This window comes from Hyaena hyaena, unplaced genomic scaffold (genome assembly GCF_003009895.1).
Source record: "Hyaena hyaena isolate Hyena2069 unplaced genomic scaffold, ASM300989v1 scaffold_1303, whole genome shotgun sequence".
Lineage (NCBI taxonomy): Eukaryota > Metazoa > Chordata > Mammalia > Carnivora > Hyaenidae > Hyaena > Hyaena hyaena.
The window spans coordinates 190,625-216,882 of NW_024081937.1; the positions used below are offsets into that span (position 1 = coordinate 190,625).

General features: G+C 35.8%; 1 protein-coding gene and 1 non-coding gene across 2 annotated transcripts in view; one reads left to right on the forward strand and one right to left on the reverse strand.

Moving 5' to 3' along the window:
- Nucleotides 1-26,258, reverse strand: part of SEMA3D (semaphorin 3D) — a 197,373-nt gene that overhangs the window by 86,224 nt on the left and 84,891 nt on the right. Inside the window, 2 exon segments of the mRNA XM_039223233.1 lie at nt 1,311-1,373; nt 20,900-21,060. Coding sequence (XP_039079164.1) covers nt 1,311-1,373; nt 20,900-21,060 — 224 coding nt within the window.
- On the forward strand, nt 7,913-8,017 carry LOC120225006. The gene has a single exon (XR_005526720.1). It is a non-coding gene; the product is annotated as a U6 spliceosomal RNA (small nuclear RNA).

The following is a 26,258-nucleotide window of genomic DNA, read 5'->3' on the forward strand; positions in this document are numbered from 1 at the left end:
AGCAACATTAAAGAATATTGCAAAAGAAGCCTCAAGATATCCATGTTTCTGCCCAAAGTTTAGAACCTCATTTCTACTTGAGTTACATTCAGGAAGTGATTTATTTTGTCAAAAGGACAGGAAGGAAGGAAGGAAGGAAGGAAGGAAGGAAGGAAGGAAGGAAGGAAGGAAGGAAGGAAGGAAGAGGAAACAGCAATTCTCCCTATGGCCACAGTGCAAGAAGTCAGGGCCGAACGCAGAGCATCTGGTCTGAATCAGAACACTCAGCTGAGAAGAGGCAGAAAGAGCCCTAGCACTCTTCTGTCACTGCTGGAGATAGAACAGGTGATGCAATGAGGAGGGGAACGCAGAAAAACGTGGACAATGCAAAAGCAATTCACACAGAAATTCCCCTCCCCCCCCCAAAGCAACTAGGATAGTCACATGCATCTAAGGGTTTTCTCTGGTCCTTGAGTCAACTTAAACCAGAAGTTTATATTAGAACCTCATTATTTATATTTTATGAGTTAATGTCATATAATTATGCTTAAGTAAATTTTAGAGTAAATTATTTCTGGTTCTTATTCCACAATTTATGCCATTCATTTTCACTCAATCTCTCTCATTATTTCCATAATGTCAACTTTGGAAAATCTTCTAGTGGCTAAGTTTAATTGTAACGCAAATTAAATTCAGTATCAATTGTGTGTTTATGATGCTGCAGTACCTCATGATTTTGTGTGCATTTGCAAAATCTATGCATAAAAATGACATATGTACAATCCTAGAAATATATTTTCTGATGATTTATTTTTTAATATTTTAAGTGCATTTCTGAGATTCATAGAAGAAAATAAAAACATTCACAATGAAAACTTTATAAAGTTTAGAATTTTGGGGCGCCTGGGTGGCTCAGTCAGTTGAAGGATCAACTATGGCTCAGGTCATGATCTCACATTTCGTGCCTTCGAACTCCATGTAGAGCTCTGTGCGGACAGCTCAGAGCCTGGAGCCTCCTTCAGATTCTGTTTCCCTGTCTCTATGCCCGTCCCCTGCTCACGCTCTGTCTCTCTCTCTCCCTCAAAAATAAATAATAAGCCATTTAAAATTATTAAAAAATAGAAAGTCTAGTATTTCTAAATTTCTGAGAATAGTATTATTCCTTTTGGCAAGGTAGAACTATTTCACTATCTTCTTAATCTTTACAGAGAATATTAATGCAGTCTTAAAAACAATACAATGATGCCAATAATTCAATAAAAATCCAATAAAAATTTTACTATCATATCAGTACCAGTCTAACAAAGATATTTTTAAAGTCTTGTACTTACATTGGCATCTTTCCCAGCTAATTTACATAATTCCACTCGTTCCTTCGCAGCGGGCCAATATATCTGTAAAACATTTCAAAGTATGTTAGAATTTGAATATCTAAAACACCCTACAATTCTAATTAGGAAAGTGAGTGTGTGAAACTTGAGGAGCGGTTGTCAAACTACAGGCATGTTGTTAGATATGATGTGAGAATTTTAATATTTAAATATTTTCCAAAGCCACCATAAAAAGTTTCTATGAAAAAAGTATTAAAAACTAAAATGAACTAGAGCCATCTATTTGTATATTTTAACCTTCTATTTTATTTTTAAATGTATTTAATAATACATAAGTTATATTGAAGAGGCCATAAATTCTTATAGTGATGTCAACAGAATTTCAGATTAGCATTTGCCTAAGTAAGAGATTTTATTTATGCTGTCTTCCTGTGCTTACGCAGAGTGGCAGTGCATTATAAACATGTGCAGTGAATGTGGGAAACAGCACTTGGTTACAAGCATAAGTTATCACTTCAAGTCAAAGACCATGTGGGTTTCCTGGCAATATTTAACATGTGTGGCACTCAGATGCATCTTTCACTTAGTTAAACATTATATGTGCATTATCTTCCTTAAATCTCACAATGACCCTACGAGATGGCTACACTTACTCTCCCCATTTTCACATCAGAAAACTTGCTCACACAGTCACTAAATAACATGTCAAGGGCCATGAGCATAGTGACCCAGCAAAGCCAAACTATGACTCAAAGTCCGTCTCCTGAAGTAGGAGGTCTCCGCCACTACATAATAATTATTATCTGGGCAAATGATTAAGGACAAGGGCAGCAAATCCCTTGGTCGATAGCTTTTAATCATGCTTTAACTGTCTTGAATTTATCACAAAGGTTTTGTTTTGTTTTTAACAGAGTTTAGGAATTCTGTCAAGAAGGTTTTGCAAATTAAGTTTCAAACAGTTACTTTACTCCATTAGCTTAAGGAAAGAAACACTCCCAGTTAAGCTACAGGCAAGAAGAATCAAGAAAAGCGAATTCTGAGTTACTTATAATATATATTCCAAGAGTCCTAACAAACTTTTATTATGTTTCTCACCAATGTTAGCTGAAAATGTTTTAATAGGTAAGGAAAAAAGAAAACATCCTGAGGGAATGCACTGAAAGAGACTTGTTAAGCCTGGAATTCACAAATGACTCAGAAGTCACAAATGTTTATATGGTATTATCTTCATAGTAAAATTTCAAGGTTTTATGTCTGTGAGTAAAGAAGAGCATAGAATACCACACAAACTCTCTTACTAGACAAATTCAATAAAGTTACTAAGACTTTTAAATGAAGTAAGATTGTTTAACATTTAGAGCACATTTTAAGTGTGCAAATTACAGGCCTAAGCTGCACCTAGACAGGGTGGTTGACCAGACCAGCGGTAGGCTCAAATGATGAGTTAAACTCGATGGGTCTGCAATAAGGACCTAAAGATTATTTCACATAATTTTGAATAGTAGCCATCTATAAAATATAAATAGACTCTAGCAATAAAAAATAATATAGATGGACCTTAGCAATTTGCTATTAGGTAAAAAAGTACACTCCCCAAACTACAAACAGAATGATCCCTTAGAATAATGTTAAAAACAACTAAAATAAAATAGACACTTTTATTGTATCTGCAGACACAATAAATATGTAAAAAGAAAAACAAAAGAGTGATGAATAGAGGATTCAGAGAAAAATGGTTTTCCCAGACTGGAAGGAAGAAGACTTAAACTGGTGGTAAGAAAGAGATTATATATGAGCTCTTAGCTTTTGTTCTGGATGGTGCCTTTTTGGGTATTTAACGCATAGTTTAAAATAACTAAGTAAAGGGGCGCCTGGGTGGCTTAGTTGGTTAAGCGTCCGACTTTCGCTTAGGTCATGATCTCGCGGTTCGTGGGTTCGAGCCCCGCGTCGGGCTCTGTGCTGACTGCCAGCTCAGAGCCAGGAGCCTGTTTCAGTCTGTGGCTTCCTCTCTCTCTGACCCTCCCCTGTTCACGCTGTCTCTCTCTCTCCTAGAAATAAATAAAAAACATTAAAAAAAAAAATAACTAAGTAATGCAAGTTAGTAAATAAATTAATCAAAACAGGCCATGCATAGGCCAATAGACAATAGTCAGTCATCAACCCAGAATCATGAGGTCCTAAATAAATAAATGAATGACTAGTAAAAATAGAACACTGCAGCTGTCAAGAAAGTTGAAAGTTTCCTCCAGATGTGTTTGTTTACTTGTTTCAAGTTTATTTATTTTGAAAGAGAGCAGAGAGACAGAGAATGGGGGAGGGGCTTTGAGAACAAAAGAGAGAGAGAGAGAGAGAGAGAGAGAGAATCCTAAGGAGGCTCTGCACTGTCAGGATGGAGCCCAACATGGGGATCCCCACTGGGCTTGAACCCAGGAACAGTGAGATCATGACCTGAGGCAAAAACTCCCTCTTCCAGTTGTTTTTTAGTTGTTTGTTTGTTTATTTTTAACCACTAGTAGCAAAAACACTGAAGCCAGTGTTCTTTTTATCTCATTTGAAAGTGTCGTCTTGAATTTATAGTAGCTTTGCTTCATATTTGGGCTTTGAGCTCAAGGTATCCTCTCTCAAGGTATTTTTTTCCTTGATGATTCATTTTTATTATTATCTTTAATTGTGATAAAATATCCATAACATAAAATTTACCATCTTAGGGGTGTCTGGGTGGCTCCACCGGTTGAGCATTTGACTCCTGATTTCGGCTCAGGTCATGATCTCATGGTTCATGGGTTTGAGCCCCGTGTCAGGCTCTGCGCTGATAGTGCCGAGCTTGGAATTCTGTCTCCCCCTGTCTCTGACCTTCCCTCGCTTTCTATCTTTCTCTTAAAACAAATAAATAAACATTTAAAAAATTTACTATCTTAGCCATTTTTACAGTTTAGAATTGTAAGGTATATTCATTTGTGCAACCAATCTCTAGAATTCATTCCTCTTGCAAAACTGCAACTCTAAACTTGTTGATTCTAGAACATTATAGTAACTTTACAAAGTATCACTTTGTATCACTGGGGTGAAAATAGAAGGTACACAGAATGCATATCCATGATCTGTCAATTGGTTTAATCTTTAGCTCATTTTATTTGGTCTCTACTCTAGATTAATATTTCTATGAGTCCTTTCAATATGTCGAAACCTATTCTTTTTCCTGTTTTCTATGATGGTAAAATTCACTCATGTTTCAGAAATAAATTTAGAACAAACAGTTATGGATATTTGTTCTGATCTAAATATCTTATTGAGGGGGCGCCCGGGTGGCTCAGTCAGTTAAACTTCTGGTCCTTGATTTCAGCTCAGGTCATGATTTCATGGATGTCTGTGAGATCGCCCCCTGCATTAGGTTCTGCATTGACAGTGTGGAGCCTATTTGGGACTCTTTCTCCCTCTCTCTCTGCTCCCCCCCCCCCCCATCTCTCAAAACAAACTTTAAAAACTTATTGTTATAAACTCTATAAAAAAGGACAATATAGAGTTCTTCTAAATTAAGTATATAAGATATAAAGAAAAGAAAGATTAGCACAGGGTTTTTGCTTTGTTTTGCTTTGTTTTGTTTTTTACTTTGAACCAGTGCAGCAGGTGACTGAGTTAAAGTAAGTCATAACATAAATGTTTCTAAAATTAATTTTGAATGTATTTGTAGGGGCTTCAAAAAGGAGGGAGTTATTTAAAGAATGACAAAATGTGGAAACAATCGTTATAACTTCTTTGAAATCTAAATGAAAGCTCCAAAGTTAGAACAGAGCAAGTACTACTCATTAGTTATTCATTCATTACACACATAATTACAAAGGCCCTGTGTATTCCCTGCAAGGTGTGGCATTGAGTCGGGAAGATAGTTCTGTAAACAGATAAGGTAGTGCATTCTCTGGGAGATAAAAAGTGAGCAGAGAACTCCGAAGATGGAAACTGCTCCTGGAGCATTCAAGGGGCCCCAAGGCCACACCAAGATACAGGCCCCTACTTTTGAACCACTGTTTTCAATTACTTGTTCTTGATAATTTCCACTCTACTCTAGCAGTTTACTGTAGTTTAATAGTTTTGACCCGAATTTTTTTCTTAAGGACTTAACACTAGACTAACAATTGCAGATTCCTTCTTCCTCTTTGCAAAGGAATGCAAATCTCTAAAAGATGTTTCAATGGTTTTGTTGTCCATTTTCAGTTATTAATTGTAAGTCATATAATTGTAAATTGAATTGATTGTAAGTCACATAATTGTAAATTGAAATGTGTCATCCTAGTGAATGAAGCAATAAAACTAAAGTTACAAGCAACAGAGAATCAAGTTTTTGATTAGTAGGTAAATGTGACACAGAGATACTCCAGCACTGAGAATTTGTTGGGCTCCAGAAACCAATTGTAATAAATCTTTTAATCTCTGTTTAAAGAGGATATTTTTCCCCAAATGTTATCTCACATTTCATCATTCACCTTCAATCCCATAAAGGCTAGACCCTGTTAAAAATAGAAATTATCCTTTAATCATTATTATTGAAAAGTAATTCTAAGATAGTATCACAAAGATAATTTTACTTCTTAAGATAACATAAGCCTTAAAAATAAAGATTCATTAAGATTATACACTGCTTTATTTTGATATAAGCTGTCAAGAATTCAGGAATCACAAAAAGAGTTATCTTAATAACAACAACCTAGGAGATATCTGATTGTCTTCCAGACTGGAAACATTGACTTAAAAGGAGACGGAAAAGAATCATTGTAGTTGTGCCAATATTTAAAAGCTATCATTTTAATTATGATTTGTGGTGGGATTTTCTTTTACTTGCCACCTAGTCATTAGAATAAAGCATTTTTTAAAAATTCCTTTTAATTCTTTGTTTGTAAAGAATTTAAAGAAGCAAAATTTCACTTAATGCAATCTAAAAATATAATAAAACAAAACAAAAAATAAAAACTACCAACAAACCACATAGTTACATGGGGTTGGCAGAAGTAAGTTCAAGAAACATTTTTGTTTTTCAAAAATCTTTTGAAGTGGCATATATACTGTGACATATACATCTCTATCCCTGTCTACAGAAGAACCTTCCACCAATTCCATATTTTTAGAGTCAAATTGTGTATGCACGTGTGTATGTGTATATCTGGGCATGTGCATGGTGTGCGTGTGTGTGCATACATGTACATATGGTATACTGTGCATATGCTTGTAGGTGGACAAAGAGGGGTAAGATGAGAAGAGAGAGATTCACACAGACACATCTAGAGAGAGATATTAACTCTGATTGAATATAGAACAACATATTTCATAAATACTTCCAAGTTTCAGCATGGTTTTTAACAAGATTGTTTTAACATTTATTCATTTTTGAAAGACAGTGTGGGGAGAGAAAGAGAGAGGGAAAGAGGGAGGGCGGAAGGGTCAGAGAGAGAGAGAGAAAAAGACAGAATCTGGAGCAGGCTCTAGGCTCCGAGTTGTCAGCACAGAGCCCGACACAGGGCTCGAACCCACGGACCGTGAGATCATGATCTGAATCGAAGTTAGATGCTCAACCGACTGAGCCACCCAGATGCCCCTAACTTTCAGCATGGTTTACAGAAAGTCCAAGAAATACCTGAGATCTTGAAATTATTTCAGTAGTCCAGTCAGTACACCTAAAATACAATGTCCACAAAATCTATAAAAAGCCCTCTTGATCATTAGATAATGTGAACAGCTTTGAAACAGTGGTTATTAATATTTTCACTATTTCTGAAGTTATCAGCAATAAAATGACATGTACATTTCCTTGAACTTTAGAACACGGTCCATGCAGTGTCCTGCTGTATTAAAAGCTGCCTCAGCAGGACAAACAAAACACATATCCCTATCCCTTAAAGTTGATGCAGCTCTACTAATCCCTTAGAAAGCTACCCAAGGATATTTTTCTTTCACTTGTCAGCCACAGACATACCAGAAGGAGAGAGGCTACTTGCATAACTGCCATAGTAATTGTCCTGAAATACTCCCACAGAGCACTTGTTCTTAACTAATGGTGTCTGATGTACCACAGTTAGGTTATAAGGCTATCATTTTGGTGGGAGTAGTTTTGGAAGCCTGGTGCTTCGCTACCAAGGATCTCAGATATGTAGAAAGCTTACCACTGCTTTCTCTACCCACATGGAGGACAGACATCAGAAAGCAAACATCTTTTCTGCGGATCCGGATGAGTCCAAGAATTTCTCTCAACATAAATATCCAGGGTGTAACTACTATCTGAACTACTACTAAATAATTGGGGATTGTGAATCGATTTTTAATTGGAGTGCTAATCTTATAGATCACCTTAATAACAGAAAACTTTGGGAAACAGATGTAAATAAATTTATAAAATTTACAAAATTTCTCCACAATTTATTGGTTAACATTTCAAAACAACTATGTCTGGTAAGTCAGTCTCCATATTCTATAATTTACTAATTAAACCGTACTAGTATATTTATCTTGTTTTCATAGCATTTCACAATTGAAATCAAATATTTCCAAAGGATTCATTTTTGTAGGTTATACTTGGAAGGATCAAATATTAATGTCTAAAATATATATATATAGTGCCCACTTTGGCAACACATTTACCTAATGGAACGATACAGAAAAGATTAGCATGGTACCTTTGCAAAGAAGACACATAAACTCATGAAGTGTTCTGTATTGTTTTTTTAAAAAGAATGAGTAATATATACATGTATATATATTTTTTCCTTTGAGAGTTAGAGAATGTAGATTACCAGTATAAGAGAACATTCTAATGAAATTAGAATTATTTTCAGTGTCACTTTACATATTCTCATCTGCTATAAAGTTATATTTTAAACATATTTTTAAAAAAGATTCAATATTAATTTTCTTAGGAAAATATAATGGGAGCTGCATGCATTTAATCTAATTGTCTTATATTAATTGTATTTGCTAATCTCTATCCAAATTCCAAACTGTTTTTTGTTTGTTCATTTTTTAAGGATTTTTACTTCACTTTGAATACAAACAGGTTGGAGAAGTAAATTGAAGTAAATACTGTAATGTCTCCAACCCATAATGGTTTTATTCATAATTTATATCATTCATTAACAGTTATCACTTAGTAAGGTGAAATGTCAGGCAATTTATTTTTAATTATTTTAATCTCAGGCAAGTAACAGAAACATTCGAATAATGATAAGGCTTAGAACATCCTAAGGAAATTCTAATTATATCTGTTCTTTGTTACATCTTTGGAGAAGCAATTTAACTAACTCTAGTTAGCAAGTGCAGGGTCAGTCAAATGGCCCTTGGCCTAATTCAGAGATGTCAAAACTGAAAGGAATACACAGAAAGGGAAGTTACAACTTGTTCAAAAAACCTAATTAAGGACAAAAATTCAGAGCCCTAAAAATGCAGACGTGCATCTCTATCAAAGAACAGGACTTAAGTTTTTGAATGGTTGTAAAAAAGTTGGAAAAATATTTTTCTAAATGCCATCTGGTAAAGGATTTGAACAACCACGTGAGCAAAGAGAGTGCTGGGTTCCGGGAACAGAAAGAGGTAGGAGGTCTGAGTTCATAGAGCGAAATACTCAAAAATAAGGACAATGGCCCCAAAAGTAGAGCTTGCGTGTTTGAAACTGGCTGGGGAAGAAACTTTCACAGAAGGGAGGTTTTAACTCTCAAGTTTGGGCACGATCTGCCCAATGTAGTTTCCTCCCTGAAGAGTTGGGTAAGACTTGCCTCTCCCTTTCCATTTTCAGGACTCAGAGGAAAGCCTCTTTATGTTTAGCCTTCTTCCACCCAATGTCTCTGAATTCTAATACATTGGTGTTTATCATATCCATCTGTCACTTTCTTTTGGTGAGCAAATCTAGTTTGGGACCCTTTCCTGGGCATAAAGATCAATGAAATGCAATGGAAAATAGAAAATGTAAATTTGAGGCCCCACTTCATGCCATGAGCAGCTAACATTGCACTTTCGAATACTGTATCTCAGTACTAACCACAGAATGAATTTGCTCTACTTGGAATACATTTGACCTCCTCTGGATGGTTCTTTCTTATAATGTCCGTTTTAATATCACCTTCCCATTTCACCTTTCCTGACCCACTAAAGTAGTTTTTTCCTCCATTTGCAGTGGCATGGATGGAACTAGAGAGTATTATTCTAAGCACATTGAGTCAGTCAGAGAAAGACGAATAACATGATTCCACTTACATGTGGAATTTACAAAGCAAAACAAACAAGCATAAGGGAAAAGGAGAGAGAGAGAGAGAGAGAGAGAGAGAGCACTGATGGTTAACAAGAGGTGGGTGGGGATTGAGTTACATAGGTGATGGGGTTAAGGAGTGCACTTGCCCCTGATGAGCACCGGGTGCTGTATGGAATTGTGGAATCAGCATATTGTACACCTGAAACTACACTGTGTGTTAACTAACTGGAATTTAAATAAAAACATGAAAGAGAGAAGAAAGAGAGACAGAGAGAGAGAGAGAGAGTGAGAGAGTGAGTGAGACAGAGAGAGAGAGGAAGGGAGGGAGGAAGAAAGTTCTTCAGGGTTTTTTTCCAGAATTATCACCACAGCTTTTAAACAACACTTAACATTAATTTTCTAATTTGTTTCCTTTTTTTTTCTCCATCAAACTCTCCCTTTAGAAACTAGAGGCACCATGAGAACAGACACCTAAGTAGTTTGATTCGCTACTGGATTCCCAGCATCTAAAAGAGTGCTAGTGACATAGTAGGACCTGAGTAATCATGTATTGCATGAAAGAGAGAGGCGTGTTATTGTATCAAACTACCTAAAAGAAATTTTAAGAAATCCACAAATGGATTGGTAATTTTGAATCCGTGGTGCATTTGCATGTGAACTCGAGTGCAATTATGCTTGTGGTTAGATTTTCTAATTCTGTGAGGAAAACAGGTCACAGTGCTCATTATCTTCCTAAGTATATGACTTAAATATATAACTCAGGAAAGTTTAGGGACTACTGATCTTGACTGACAAGAAACATTGCTTCTACTTCTTACCCTCTTTAGTGTCTGGCACCGTATCACATACATAGTAAGCTTGATACTTATTGAAAAGTGATCTGCAGAGTTTCCTTTAAAATTAGAGACAGAAAGAGTTCTTGTCAGAGTTCTGGCAGAAGTCTGAGCAGTCTGACAACATCCTGACAGTGCATTACAGTGACCAGATGGGACCTGCCCGTCAGCACCCAGGCTGGGGAGCCCGCTCATCCATGAAGGGGGCGATTGTTCTACCTCTGTGGTTACTAGACAGCATGTGCTCCGCAAGCACTAGGAACAGATTAATCATCATGAAACTAAGCAGGGAGCCGTATCCCAAAAGTTAATTTATTGGGATGTCCACGTGGTTTCCAAGTGATTGTATTTTCTTAATTTCAAGTATTAACTAAGAATAAAAAAAAGTGGCACTTTCCTTTTATCCATAACTTGATTTTAAGTGAGAAGTTATTTATTCTGAGATTTTCTCCATAAGTAATCAATATGCAAGGTAAAGCATAAGATGGGAATGTCTTATTCAGCCATGATGTGAGCTAATAGAATTGGAGTCAGAAGGTCAATGTGACTTATAAAAGCCTTTCTGCTTATACTCAACATAAAGCAAGAAAGTACAGGATCCTCATGTATGAAAACCCTCTTGTTTTATACTTCCTTGAGGAAAGGGAACTAACAAAGCGCTTTTCATGCCACACAGAGAAGGGTGTTTAAATGACCCACTAAAACTTATTATATTTAAAATTACAAACTCATTTAGCTTGGTTATTTTCCTAACATAAGTGCTTAAAAATAGAGACACAGTTTCATGAATTTCAAGTAACCTAATATTCATAATCACATACTGAGTTTTCATGTTAAATAAGAAGAAAAATAATATAAAAATTGCATTATGATTGTTAAGTGGAAGAAAAATAATGGTCACATTGGTAAATGTGAAATTACTTTATTAACATTCTGCTAAAAAGAAAAAAAAAATGATCCTCTTAAAGTGTTCAGCTTCTAGCTTAAATGTTGTACCTTCACATTTATCCAAAGTTTCCTTTTAAATAATTCTGATTATTTTGTGGTTAAATGACCAACAGAGTATAGTTCTGAAGCAAACATGCAGACCTAAAATTTAGCAAGGCAAGATTAAGTTGTGTCCAGTTATTCCACAAAAGTATGGAGCTATCTTAAGTGGCTATGTAATGTACATATTGCTTTTGCACACGGCTTTTTCAGGTGTTTTTGGTTAAGTTTTCATTTCTTTCTTTCTTTCTTTCTTTCTTTCTTTCTTTCTTTCTTTCTTTCTTTCCTTCTTTCCTTCCTTCTTTCTTTCTTTCTTTCTTTCTTTGAGAGAGAGAGAAAGGGCAAGAAGGGGGAGGGGCAGAGAGAAAGGGAGACAGAATGCCAAGCAGGCTCCTTGCTGTCAACCCAGAGCCCAATGTGGAGCTTGAACTCATGAACCATGAGATAATGACCTGAGCCGAAACCAAGAGTTTTGACTGAGCCTTTCACTTTAAAATCCATAGGAAAACATCCTTTACCCCCACCCCAGAAACATAGTATTTTTTTTGCATTAAAACAAACATAAATTACTTTAAACAGAAAAATTTTAGGTATTATACTGCTTCTTCTTTGAACACTGGTTAGCTAATAGGTTTTTGTTCGGGCTCATTAAAAGATCTCAGCTAACATAGCATTGAATACAGCATTTGAACATTTTATATACAATATTTAATTTTGACACATATGAGTTTCCAGAGAAATGATTTTTTAATTAATTTAAAAGGATGGTTATTATCTCAAAATGAAAGTAAACTTTTTGAAGATTAATTTCAAAGATCATTGAAAAATGAATCAATTCATATCTTATACTCTCTTTTATAGCTAGGTTCTCAGATATAGCTTAGCTTTTTTGGAATCAGATTCCAACAGAAATCTATGGAAAAGCATGGAAAATGAGATATAAAACAGAAAATGTTTTGTTTGAGGCTATCAATTGTCAAAAGGTAAATAATATTAATAGGAACATTAACATTCTCCATTTGGTTGCCTCTATGGTTCTAGTTTGTGTACTTCAGGAATGAAATATAATGAAGGTATATAATGAGGTTGTAGGTAAAGCAACATCCTTTTGAGGGCCATTTTATGGCTTTGGTAGTAAAAACATGTTAAAAGAGAAGTTTTAGTTGCATAAAAATTCAAAAATGAGATGCTAGGTCAAGAAGCAAAAAGTTTCAAAGTAGATGGCCAATGATCCTACAGATAATTTCACCCATGTTCAGCTATAACTGCTTGGAAACTAGATATTAGAAAGTGTTTTCCTTTCTCTAGAAAAGGATGTTTCATCTGAGACAATTCTATCGCATGTCCTATAACCCCTAAGGTGATGGGTTGGTGCCAGGAAAAGAGCTTTCCTGGGACCTCAAAAAGCACTTGCTTTGAACATGCAGTTGGTGGAACGTTCTAGATTAATGCCTAAAGGAGAAAAAGAGAACGACAAGCTGCAGTGGAAAAAGAGGCCAGACTCAGCAGCTGTACTGCCATCAGCCTGAACTTCCAGAGCATGTCCAGGAAAGGACACACATGATGGTTTTCCATAGAAAAGATGGGGGCTGTACTTGTTCAAAACTGGGATGGCATGAGGTCACCTTATGTCCTGCTCAAGAGCGGTAAGTGAAAAGACTTCAGAAGTTAACAGCTGCTGAAAGTGCAATCTGTCTCAAGATTGAGACAGATAAAACATGAGAACATATCAGTCAGAGAAGAAATGTGGTCAAGCTTATCCCAGATTGCTGCAAGGGAAAGATCTCCGAAAAGAGGGAATCCTCCCAAAAACTCAGTAAGTTGCCTTGGAAAGAAAAACCACCTTTAAACATCTGACAAGGACAGAAAGTTGAGAAGTGAGGTCCCTCTGACAAACACAGTAGAGTAGACGCTTCTCTGAGCCCCTCTCCTCCGATTTGACTGGAGTGGTCACACACTGTGTTCAATAGGCTTAAGGGGGAGGAGGACTCCTAGGAAGAGACAAAGAGAAGTCTCTGAACATCTGCCTGTCTGGAGCCATCACTCCCATAGCATGTCCAAATGGGGACAAGTAGATGAAACAGAGGCTTAATTTTACATGAGGTTGAAAGTTTTATTACATCAGATGACACATTTGTGTTGTTGGAAAACAACTGTCTTACTACTGAAGAGTGACCTTGAAAATCATTGGCTGCCTGCTGTCGTTACCCAACAGGTCCAGAAAAAGAAGGACTTCCACAGAGTAGATTGAAAGGAACGGTGGGAAGTAACGTAAAGTGGTTTATTATTACACTCTGCAAGTTGACATACCAGTTGCTGTTAGATTAGTAGATAAAATAAATAACAACTCTAGTCTCAGAGTAAGTTTATTTCTCATTGGTCTACTTGTCTGTCTCCACAGTCCACTTGAAAAGAAAAAAAAAAAAAAAGAGAGAGAGAGAAGGATAAAAAAAAGGAAACCAAGAAAGAAATCCTTGAATGATATGAGTACAAAAAGCAGTACTTAGTTTAATAAATCATCTCCTTTGTGACCTGTTTGCTTACATCCTGGTCTGGAGACTCGCTCCACCCATGCATGGTTTGAACTGCTTCCAGAGTGAGTAACATTTTCAGATGGAAGGATCCCAACAGCTGCTGTTAGATTAGTAGATAAAATAAATAACAACTCTAGTCTCAGAGTAAGTTTATTTCTCATTGGTCTACTTGTCTGTCTCCACAGTCCACTTAAAAAAAAAAAAAAAAAAAGAGAGAGAGAGAGAAGGATAAAAAAAAGGAAACCAAGAAAGAAATCCTTGAATGATATGAGTACAAAAAGCAGTACTTAGTTTAATAAATCATCTCCTTTGTGACCTGTTTGCTTACATCCTGGTCTGGAGACTCGCTCCACCCATGCATGGTTTGAACTGCTTCCAGAGTGAGTAACATTTTCAGATGGAAGGATCCCAACAGCTCATTAACTCAGAAGTCCAACTAACTAACATAATCAAACAGAGTACTGGATTTTTTTTTCTGTTAACTATGACTCCACTAAAAAAAAAGAGAGAGAGAGAGAAGAGAGAGACAGAGAGAGAGAGATAGAGAGGGAGAGAAAGGAGAATAGAAGAGTGTTACTGAATTACTGCTGGGACTACTTAAGGCTGGCTGAAGTGAGGAATGTTCACTTGTAGTCAAAGTGACAGATGCCACATAGTTTAGAATTATTTGTTTAGAAACCACAGGTCCTTAAACCATATAGCACAAATGTCAAAATGCATTATTATTATCATGTCTACATGGACAGGTTTCTAATTCATAACTTATAACTTGATGATAAATGGACATAAATGTCTGTCCACAGCAGATCACCTTTCTGGAGGACTATTAAAATTATTTTTTCATATACTTCCTCTGACTCTAGAGATGGAGCAGGATGTTAAGGGTTAGACCAGGGAAATCTAGTTTCTCTTACTTGAACTATGAAAAATATACACATGGACGGAAGAACAACACTCCTCTCCTCATGTTCTCCAACATGTTTTTCCGCCATCCTAACTGAACAAGGAAACAATAAACTGCAAGTTCCAAATACAAATGTAAACTATTTTTAATTAGCCAGTCAACAACAACCCAAATGTTATCCATCCATCTTGAACTAGTTCAGATACCATGCACATGTGACAACAGGAGAGACTCAACTGATTTTTTAATGAAAAAATGAAAAAGAAAGACTGAAGTAGAACAAAAGAAAAAAAGTAATCAAAAGTCAGTCACTAAAAAGTTATACTTCTACAAATCCATATAATTGGTTTCAACCTCAGAGACCGACAAAACCAAATCAAAGGAGTATTATTTGGGATATAATTCTGCTAGAGTATATATTCAATGATGCTTAAGTGATATTTAGTTATTTGATTTAAAAATATATATGCTCTTTGTACATTAAATATTTAGCGGAGGGTTGCCTGGGTGGCTCAGTTGGTTAGGCGTCCAACTCTTAGGTTTAGCTCAGGTCATGATCTCACGGTTCATGAGATAGAGCCCCGATTCGGGCTCCATGCTGACAGTGCTGGGCCTGCTTGGGATTCTCTATCCCTCTCTCTCTGCACCTCCCTGTTTGTACTTTCTCTTTCTCTCAAAATAAACTTAAGGAAAAAAATATTTAGTGGATAATGTTACATACTAGTACAACAGAATATCTAGGTAGTCATTGATTCTTTGAGTTCAATTGTAATCTACTCTCTCCAACCCCAATGCCACCCCAACAATGGTTACAATATTGAAGGAAAAAAAACCTTACAGAGTGTCAGGAACTTTGATATTCTGCAGCAGAATTCATAAAGCCTATGTTAAGTGGAGAGTCACAGAGAACTTTTCTAGAGGCAAATGAACTATTTGTAAAGGTAAGCCGATTTTTCAACTTTTTACCTTGCAGCGTAGAGAAAAATAAATTACCTCAAGGATTCTTACTCGTAATGAATGCTTTCCACGGCTATCTCCTGAAAGAAAAATAAATCCTCCCAGATAAGTTCCTTATAGAACCAGTTAATCTTTATAATTCTCTCCAAATAGGCAACATATATTCTTCTTGTTGATTGGCTGAGGAAAACACTTATGTTTGCTTCAGGTAGCCCAATTTAATGGGAAAAAAGTGAGTCCTATAAATAATTTTTTTCAGAAACCTTGTTTTCTACTCCTTCTCTGTAAGTATAGTGATCAATGTGATTGATTCCTGAAATATCTTCTGCTTACGGTAACTAATTGATGCAAACAAGTCATAGTTACAGCATTCCCATTTTGTGTTTAAAAACTGGAATTGACATATTTCTGGCCAATGAATGTGAGAAAGGTTCTAGAGAAGTTTTCTTCCTCCTAAGAAAGATGTATAATAAGTGATGATCTTTCATTCCTTTACATTTTCTTGTTTGAATGTGACCCCTGAAAATGTCACAGCAATCTTGCTGCCAACCTAAGGATAATGCTGACAAAGAATGGCAGACAGAAGAGACAGAGAGAACCGGGACCTCGATTATGTCATTAAGCAGATGATATTCCATCTCTGTAGCCACCCAAATTCTGGACATTATTATTACAGAATATAATACATTTCCTAATTTTTGCTGGCCTAAGTTAGGTGTCTTTTATTCTACATGGACAGCAAGATAAATTGATAAGAGTAATACATTGGTCTTACAATCAAGAGCAAAAAAGATAACAAAATCTCCAATTCAAAAAAATTGAGGAAACATATTATATATGTATTCTATGTGTAAGACACTGTACAATGTGCCAGAGGAGACTCAGAAGTGCATGGAAAACAGCCCAGTCCCAATTCAAAGAGAGTATGATTTGGATGGGGGATATATTTATTTATACCAACGCATAATGATAGTTCTATAAAACAGGAATGCGGGACACTGATATTAATATATATAATGTTCTAATAAACACAAAGAATAGTTATGTCCTCTAAGTGTGAAGAAGCCTTGGAGAATAAAAGGCAATGAAAGGGTAAAGTTAGATAAGTGCCTTCAAAATTCAGAGTAGTGAGGTGAGCAAGAGAGTGAATGACAATTTCAGGAAGCTTTAGCAAAGGCACAAAACTTGAAAGTAATTTATTTTGAAAAGAACTAACAGAGCAGACTGACTTAATGAATGAGAGAGGGGAAGGGAGAAAAGCAGAAAATAAAATGCAAGGGAGGGAATAATGAACAGTGGATAAAAAATAAGACTGGAAACAGGGGGAGCCTTAGACGTCGACAGAAATCTGGAGTTCATTCAAGTTCCCTGGAAATCAAGAACTCCAGAGTATGTAAACAAAGAAGAAATATGGCCAGATTTTTATTTTTTAAGAGATAATACTGATGGTCATGGTGAATGGATTAGATAGGGAGAAAATGGAGATTCCCTTCTATAAGATAAACTCAGTCAAAAAATGGTATTATCACTGACACTGGAGGAAGATATTGAAATGGTTGCCACCTTATCAGTTTGGCCTGTCAGCTGAGGCTTTTTTCTGGGTCTGCATCACAGCTCAGTTCTTTCTTTATTTAATACTACTTCCCCAGCGACTCTCTCCCATGTGTTGATCCCCAGAGCACTCCCTTACAAATATCCTATAAAATAATCTCCCTCTCCTTGTTGGCTTCTGGGGGAATTCAACCTACAGCCCAACAGTTAGAACTGTTCCAGATCCACGTGCTTCCCTTGGAATGGGATCTTGTTAGGCTGGTTATGATTATTCCAATTTGGTCTAGTGTTGGGAAAATGAAATGTTGAATCAATGTGCAAATCGATCCTAAACCTGTACCACAATGGGATCCACAGAGTGTTCCCTAGCTGAAGAGAGGCCTTAGGGACTAACTATGGAAAAGCCAACTTGAAGTGAGAGATTTCACATCCCCATGTGTGCTTACATTCGCCCTTAAGTCTATTATATCACTGTAGAAAAGGTCCTTTCCTTCAAGAAAAGATCAGAATCTTATCCCTTACCTAAATGTCACATAGTTTAAAAACAAAAACAAACAAACAAAAAACAAAACAAAACAAAAAAATCCTTGTGTACTTAATTTTTACTTTCCAGAGGAGTAGAAATACTTTGAAAGGTTCAACTTTTACTTTCTTCCTCTATAGCCATGTACCCATTAAACCCTATTGAGCATATACCTGTACGATTCATTGTAAAGACTAAAAATCTAGTTTGAATAGAGTAAACATAATACAAAGAATATGTTTAAGTATTTATTACTGAATTCATTTTATAAAGGATGTTGCTATAATTTTTGGTGATTCAACACTATAGGCCAGTGGGAAATATGAAATGATGACGGTGATTTTTCAATAGACACGTCCTTGTTTGTACAAGAACTTTCAAGTAAACATATATCCTAAATTTTGACACTTCGATGGAATACTTTCTATGGATTTTTTTTTTAACTTGTCAGAGGAAAATATCCCTAACCAGTCATTCCTAACTCAATTATGTGTTGTAGATTGCTTTAGGTCTAGAGAGTACAAAGGGCATCCTTCAGTCCCATGGAGTCCCAACATGTGTGGTTTCTTCCACAGAGAAGTTTGGATTTTTGCCGAAGGGCATGGAGCCAATGCAAACCACGTAGGTCTAAACACTGTTAAAGTACTACATCTTGACACTTAAACTTGCTACTGTGGAGTACCTTTTAGCACTGGAGTGATTTATATAAATTTTAAATGTGGATACCTACATAAACATAAATTCTTCCTTTTCCTCTGTATATATAACCTCTTTATGAATTATACATTTTATAAAGACAAAGGAATATCAGTTAGGCAGAGAATCTCTAGTACAGACCCTGATTTTACAATGTGTTCAAATAACCATTTATTTCAATAATATCATGAGGGAAATCAATAGTTCATAAACATTTATTTTATTAAATATTAGCACATTTCATGGATGGAATGCAGCCAAAAAGAGATTTGCTTAAAATAGTCACAGGAGGAAGTTATGTTATCAGAATTTATTTTAAGCGATGATGTAATGAACTCATTTCAGATAAATGAACTTTTTCTTCTAATCCCTGAAGGCAGAGAATAGCACAAGAACAGATTCCCTTAAAAGTATGAATTGTCTTTTGCTATTACACTAAAACTGAGACATATTTGGAAAAATGCTTTGTTAGCTATGTAGCAGCTTTTCTTAAAGCAAAACTGTGAAACTGACTAAGGTTTTCTTTGGTGGCTTTCCTAAAAGGAGTTATCTCCTGCTAAGATATTTAATGATTATTGAGATATTAGTGGATACCACCAATAGGCTCTCCTATACAAATATCTTTTCTAATCCTAAAAAAAATATATATCCTTAAAAATAAATGGAATGGAACTACGATGGCAGAATGGAGGTACACTTTTCAAATTCTAGCCCATAATTCACTTCTTATTTTACCTTGCTGTAAATAATATCCAAACTATAGAATGATTATATTTTTTAAAGAAGATAATCTTATGAGTATTTTGATTCTCACATCAACTACTGCTAATATTTTGCCCTCATTGTTTGTTCTAGAAACATCCAACATATGCATATACATTTGTATTCAAACATTACTTCTTTATCAAGTTTGAGCACTCCTAAGAGTGCTTCCGGGGTTTCGGGGTGGCTCAGTCGATTAAATATCCAACTCTTGATTTTGGCTCAGGTCATGATCTCATGATTTATGAGATGGAGCCTCATATCAGGCTCTGTGCTGACAGTGGGAAGCCTGCTTGGGATTCTCTCTTTCTCCTTCTGTCCTCTTCTCTCTCTGTCTCTGTCCCTCCCCTGCTCGTGCTCTCTCTCTCTCTCTCTCTCTCTCTCAAAATAAATAAATACACTTAAAAAAAATCTCCTTTCCTTTTGGTAGACCTCAAAAATGTCCAGAAGAGCTACTTAAAATTAAATTAGTAAAAGGCAAAAAGCATTGATTCTGATGCAGGCATTAATTAAGCAACATTAACACATAAGAAGATAAATATTTTGCCTATGTAGACTAAGCCCTTAGTGTTGATAATATTCAAATAACTGTGTAACTAATATTTAGTTGTTAAAGCGCTTAAAAATTAGAGGTTTAAGTTCAAGTGGTCATCATAGGTGAAAACTATATGAAGCTTCAAAGTCCTATGATGACTCGTAAACAACTCTTTTGGAATGGCAAGAATTCTCTATTAATTCAGTATTGGGGATTATTGACCTAAAATCTTGTAATGTCTCCTAGTATTGTTTTTCAATACTTCTGGAAAAGAAGAGAAAGAAAAAGCAATCTAAGATGTCTCATAGATGTAGAATTAGTCATGTATTACCTCTTCTCATCAGTCAGTCAGTACTTCCAGTCCTGGTATCGTCTTGGCTTGCATAGACTTTGATATTTGCTACAGTACTTGCTGATCATAATTTATAAGGCCTAAAGTGTGGCATTCTTTCCTTTGAGTACTGTGTTGCTAACCAAAAAGGTAAAGAACAGCAGTAGCTGCCTTTTTTTTTTCTTCAATAACTAGCGTATGTTTTCTTTCAGTGGTAGATTGTTCTTAAGGAGGTCATAGTTGAGGCATTAATAATCTTCACCCTCTGAAGGTGATTGGGCTATAGGAGAAACCTATTCAGTTAAAAAATAAGAGTGTGAAACAAAACAGTATGGGGTTTAAGTGCCACCAGAGTGACACTGTCAATTTAAAGTATGGTTACTTGTTAATTGAAAGTTAACAGAAACTTAATTTTACAATTGCGATGAATATAAATGTTAATCCTTGATGAATAACTCATTTGGCAGCTTTTCAGTCTAAAACATTACATTTCTCTTGTATAATCCCTTTCATTTATATTTTCAAAGGTTCTATTATTATACTTATTTACTCTTAACAGAGAACATGCATATGTACTTAAATCCACAAAACTCTAAAACGTATATCAGAAGCCAGGTGATCTCTTAATATGTTCTTTTTGGACGTGTAAATGATCTAGTGTATTTGACACTGAGTCACTTAAAATAAATGAGGAGAATGGCATAGATGAAAGTAAATGCATTCGGTCAACTATATGTAAATAAACTGACCTTCTTAAAATTTTTGTTTAAGTCAACCAGACTGAGCAGGAAGATGTGGTCCTTGGCTCCTACAAGCAGCCTGCCCCTCTCCTCATCCAACAGAATGGTCTGGAAATCTAGTCCTTCTGACGAACCCAGAAACGGAATGCAGCTATTTGAAAGTAGCAAGTCTATGGGAAAGTAAAAAAGGAATAGAAGAAAGAAAATATTAATTAGTAAAATATTTACTTGCCTCAATACATACAGTTTTGCACTTTGTAAATACATATATACAGCATGAATGCTCCAGTTTAGATATAAGCCAAGAAGATACAGTTTTTTAGCACATACACATTTAGAAATCACTGTGATTTGTTACATTTATTTTTATTGATACAATACAGATCTTACATATGAAAAAATGCAAGATATTAGAATGAGTACCAAAACAATTAAATGCAGAATATTCCACAACTCTTTACCTTCTTAAGTTACAAATGAAAGCATCATTTTGCAAACTGATTAGACCAATCAATATATGCAAAGTAAGCACGAAACCAAATGTATGATAAACCTTACAGCATTTCTTCTCCCCCTATTTTTGATAACGTTAAGGCTCATAACTCTGTTTTGAGGATTATGCTGTTTCTATTTCATGCATTCAGGAAGTAAATAAAGAAGCCAAACCCAAGAAAATGGATTCTGAGAGATATATGATCCTGAACCAGCAATGAGATCAAAATTGTAAAGCAGGGAGGGAGGAACTTTGAAAATCAATTAATACAAATTCATGATTTTATAGATGAAGGTATTTAATCCCCGCAAGGTGAAGTCACACGCCTAAAGTCTCAAATCACATGATGGTAAAGCGATAATATAGTCTCAGTCCCAGTCTCCATTTCTCTTTGACACTTGTCTGTATGTCCTAATTCTTTTTTTCATTTATAATTGTGATATGGATAGATTCCTATTAAATTTAGGTCTGGGCTTACAGAAATACAAATCTTTTCAATAGATTTTGCCTCAAGTACTTGTCATACCATCTCATCTTCTATAGCTTTATAATATTAAATACCAATCAAGTAATAATATCACTCACCACTCATTAAAGTCCATTAGATGTTACTGGATTTTAAACTAAATCATTATTTTCAAGTAAGTCATTATTAATTGATGAGAAAAATTCTGAGACAACGTCTCAGAAACAGATTATCAAGAGGGGCACCTGGGTGGCTCAGTCGGTTGAGCATCTGACTTCGGCTCAGGTCATGATCTCATGATTCATGGGTTCGAGCCCCTTGTCGGGCTCTGTGCTGACAGACAGCTCAGAGCCTGGAGCCTGTTTCAGATTCTGTGTCTCCCTCTCTCTCTGACCCTCCCCTGCTCACGCTGTCTTTCTCTCTCTCTCTCTCAGAAATAAATAAAACATTACAAAGATTTAAAACAAGAGAAAAAGATATCAAGATACTTCTAAAATGTATCATGGCAGTTTTCAACCTCTGTAGACGGATATTTGAGTCTTTTAAATTTGAAGCCTATATATTCCATACATCAGCTGTGGGATTTATTGTTACTTCAGATTTTGAGTATTCTCTTCACCCTTTTCTCCAATTGACAATGGTTAAATGCCCTTTCCCTTATTCATCAAGATAGATTTTGGGCTTAGTTTTGACAAACTCAAAGGCTGTATCCTGAAGTTATCTGAATCCTCAAGTGATTTTGGTCTTATTAAGGCTTATCAATCATGCTCTAGGTATACTGGATAGAACTCTGAAACCTATACTAATCATTTTCTATTAAGCTAAATATAACTTGGCAGTTTTTCAGACCAGAGACAATGGAATAATATTTTTAGCACCTCCAAATACAGTAAGCCTATTTTTGTAGGGTTAATATCCAATAAACATTCTCTATTAACTATAAAGTAGAACTGTGAAAGAATAATGAAAGTGAGAGAATAGGTAAGACAGATATGATCTAAAGCCTCAACAAAAGTAAACATTTGACACAAACCCTTATTCACTCAGGTGACTCAGTATGTTACATGACATTTCCCCTTGTTTAACAAAGAACAAAATAAGCAAAATGGGGAAAAAAACGTATACATGGGTCTCCAAGAGTATATCTTGACCCAGTTAATAGAGAAAAGTAGGTTATATGATATACATCTTATTATCTCAAGTGCCCATCGATAATAATTAACTATACTGAGCCATGCAGTTGCAATGTTCATTAACAAAAGGAAACATGGGTCAGCCTAATGAGTGTGAGATTTGTTTCCAGACCACTTGGGACATATCCCAGCCTCACAAATCTGGCTGTGATCTAGGAAAAGAAACTTCCTGTGCCTCAGTTTTCTCCTCTATATAATGGAGATAATAATATAAATCATTAATAAATCATGTAGGTGTGAGTACTCAAGGACTTAATAAATGATGAGCATTAGAATGGTGACAGGCACACAGTAAGTGCTTGTACTATCAGCTTTGACAATGATGATGCTGTATTTTTTAAACTCTATACAAAATCTATAAAAAGGAAGACATAATATTTCCTAACTCATATAGGAGATAACTTTTATAAGTTTCTTAAAACAGTACCTTGAAAATAGGAAAAGTTCTACAAATATTAACTTTGAATATGATTTTTACATTCCAGTTTGAGCCAAATAACTACTATGAAAGAAGAATATTATCTCATCTTCCATTAAACCTTACTTGTGGAGATGAGAACTTCTCTGTATTTTTTTTACAGTATCAGACTCATATTAAAAAGCTATTCAGTCCACAAAAATTTATAAGAATCTATTATGTTAGGTATTGAGCATATAGTTAAGGGCATGGTCATGGCTAAGCCCTGCCTTCAAGGGGCTCACAGATCAATATATAAGTAGAAATGTATCCAGAATACAATATAAGCAAAGTAAATTCAAATACCAGTATACACAAAAGAAATCTTTCAAGTAATTAATTGTGTGTCATTTTACAAAAGAAGATAACAATTGACAACAGTGTTGAAGAACAAATGGAATTTTTCAAGAGAGATATAAAGAAAAGTTTATTTGAGGCAGAAGAACATGGGAATGTAGAAGTGCATATATCATCGTACGTCACACTCACCCACTACATTTTTAATATGTCTCCTACTCTGCACTGTGAACTCCTTCAGCACAAAGACTAGGTATAACTTATCTTTGAATCCCCAGCACTAGCTCAGTGTCTGAGACAAATTAAGTACTTATTAAATATTTGTGGAATTGAAGCAGTTTAATATGCTAGAACATACAGAATATATGAGGCTGGACACAAAGGCAGCCTCCAGATAATCAGAGCCTAAAATGGCAGAATGGGAGTCTGGTTATCATGGAGGTAAATGGAAGCCACATTTAAAATAGGTTCTGCAGAAAAGTGACAAAGACTTTAACTAAGTGTTGAAAAATAAGTCTGGCTTCAGTGTTCAGGACAGATGAGATTTGGAAATGTAGGAGCAGAGAGACTTCCTACAAGTTTCTGAAAGATGGTAAGTCCCTGAATTATGGCAATGCCAGTGAGAGGAGCAAGATGTTGAAGAATCTTGCATCTCATTTGTTGTTTCCACTGGTACAGCAAGGAAAACAAAGTTGAGATAGTCATTCGCTTTATTTTCTTTAACCACAACCAATTCTGTTTGGTTTAGTTTCAAATTTGACAAGGAAAAACAGCTGCAAAAATAGTGACTAACGTAAAGTATTATCATTTCAAAATGATTTAATGTTGCCTTGTGACAATGTTAGCATCAAAATGATTAAAGCATGCTTCGCCAATCCTTTGTAGCCAAACAAAATAATTAGACTTCAGCATTACATATGAAAATTTCTCAGGCTGACGCATACATTTTGAACAGACCTTGGGACAGGGATTGGAATAGGTTCCCTCTTCCCCAAGCAGCTTATCTTTCCTGCATTTCTGCCAAACCAAGCAAAGTGATGTTTGTTTCCACAAGATCATCAACTAAAGCTCGGGGGTTGGGGGGTTAGGGGTTGATGGTAGTTAAGTCCAGAGCCTGCATCTTCACACCTAAAATTGATATACTCCCAGGAGAATTTCAGAGGAATCAGAAATGGATGCTGGCTCTGCAGAATGAAAACTCATGAAAGTTAAAGATGAATAATTTGGCAATATATTTCAGAGCTTTATTTTCTTCTTCTTCTGAACTGGCAACTTTCAGGCATGTGATTTTTAAAACTGTCCACAGTTACAGTCCTTTTAAACAGAAACTCTGTTCTGTCCCCAATGGGTAGTGGGGTGAGCCTGTTGCACCACACATGCCATTCAGGAGAGGCCTGCTCTGTGCATGCTTTGCCAGCCTCACCTCTCCTCAGATGACAGCAGCATTTACCTCTAGGTCCCCAATGCCTTCTTTGTTTTTTCTACCTAAACTTTTGACTTAATCCACCATCATCACTCCTTCTAACTCTTCTTTTAACAACTCATTGCTATCACCTTGTTCTCAGTTTCTAGCATCACTCAATGTCTCAAGCCCTCAATTTCCCACTCGTAGTCTAGCAATATATGTTGGAAAAGCTACAGGATGATTATTTCTGAAGTGAAAGGAAGATAAGATTATTAATTTATTCCATCAGTTGAAATATGGAAATCATTCCCATGATAGATTTTTAATTGAATGATGACACAGACAAGGTGTTCATGATCCATGACCAATAAAATTATGCAAAGCAACAGCATAAACAACATGATTTTTCATATGTTCATATGTACGTGTGGCTTTTTCTGAAAGTTATGTCCAGAATCTTCATCAGCATCTCCTGACATCTCTCCAAAAGTCACAGAGAAAATGTATATTTCCAACATATAGTTAATAACCATATTTAGGACAACTGTTCATTTCTCATTGGAATAACTGCTCAGCACAAGGAAGAGACCTTTATAACAGGTGATGATGAAGGCAAACAACTGACTCACCTAAGAAAACCAGGGATTCTGCACATGTTGCAGAGTCTGACAACAAGTTTCACTCTCACGGATCTTACAGCCTAGTGCAGAGGAAATGGTCATCCACCACAAAAATGAAAACATGCTTGTGACAAAAGACAACAGTACATAAAGTCACAGACTGTCAAATATCTTTAATAGAAAAATGGGAAGAAATTCCCATCTACGTTTCTTTTACCAAGTCAAATAATGGTACTTCAATTCCCTCATCATTATGTTGGGTAGAGACACCAAATGGTCTCCAAGCTCCTTCTAAAAGTCAAGTTCTACAGCATTAGAACCCTATGCCTAATTTTGTTGAAATTAAAGAGGTGTCAAGTAAACTGTTATTCACCTATTTATTCCTGGGCATCACTGGTTCCTTGGAGCAGATCACCTCTAACCTTTGGGAAGAACAG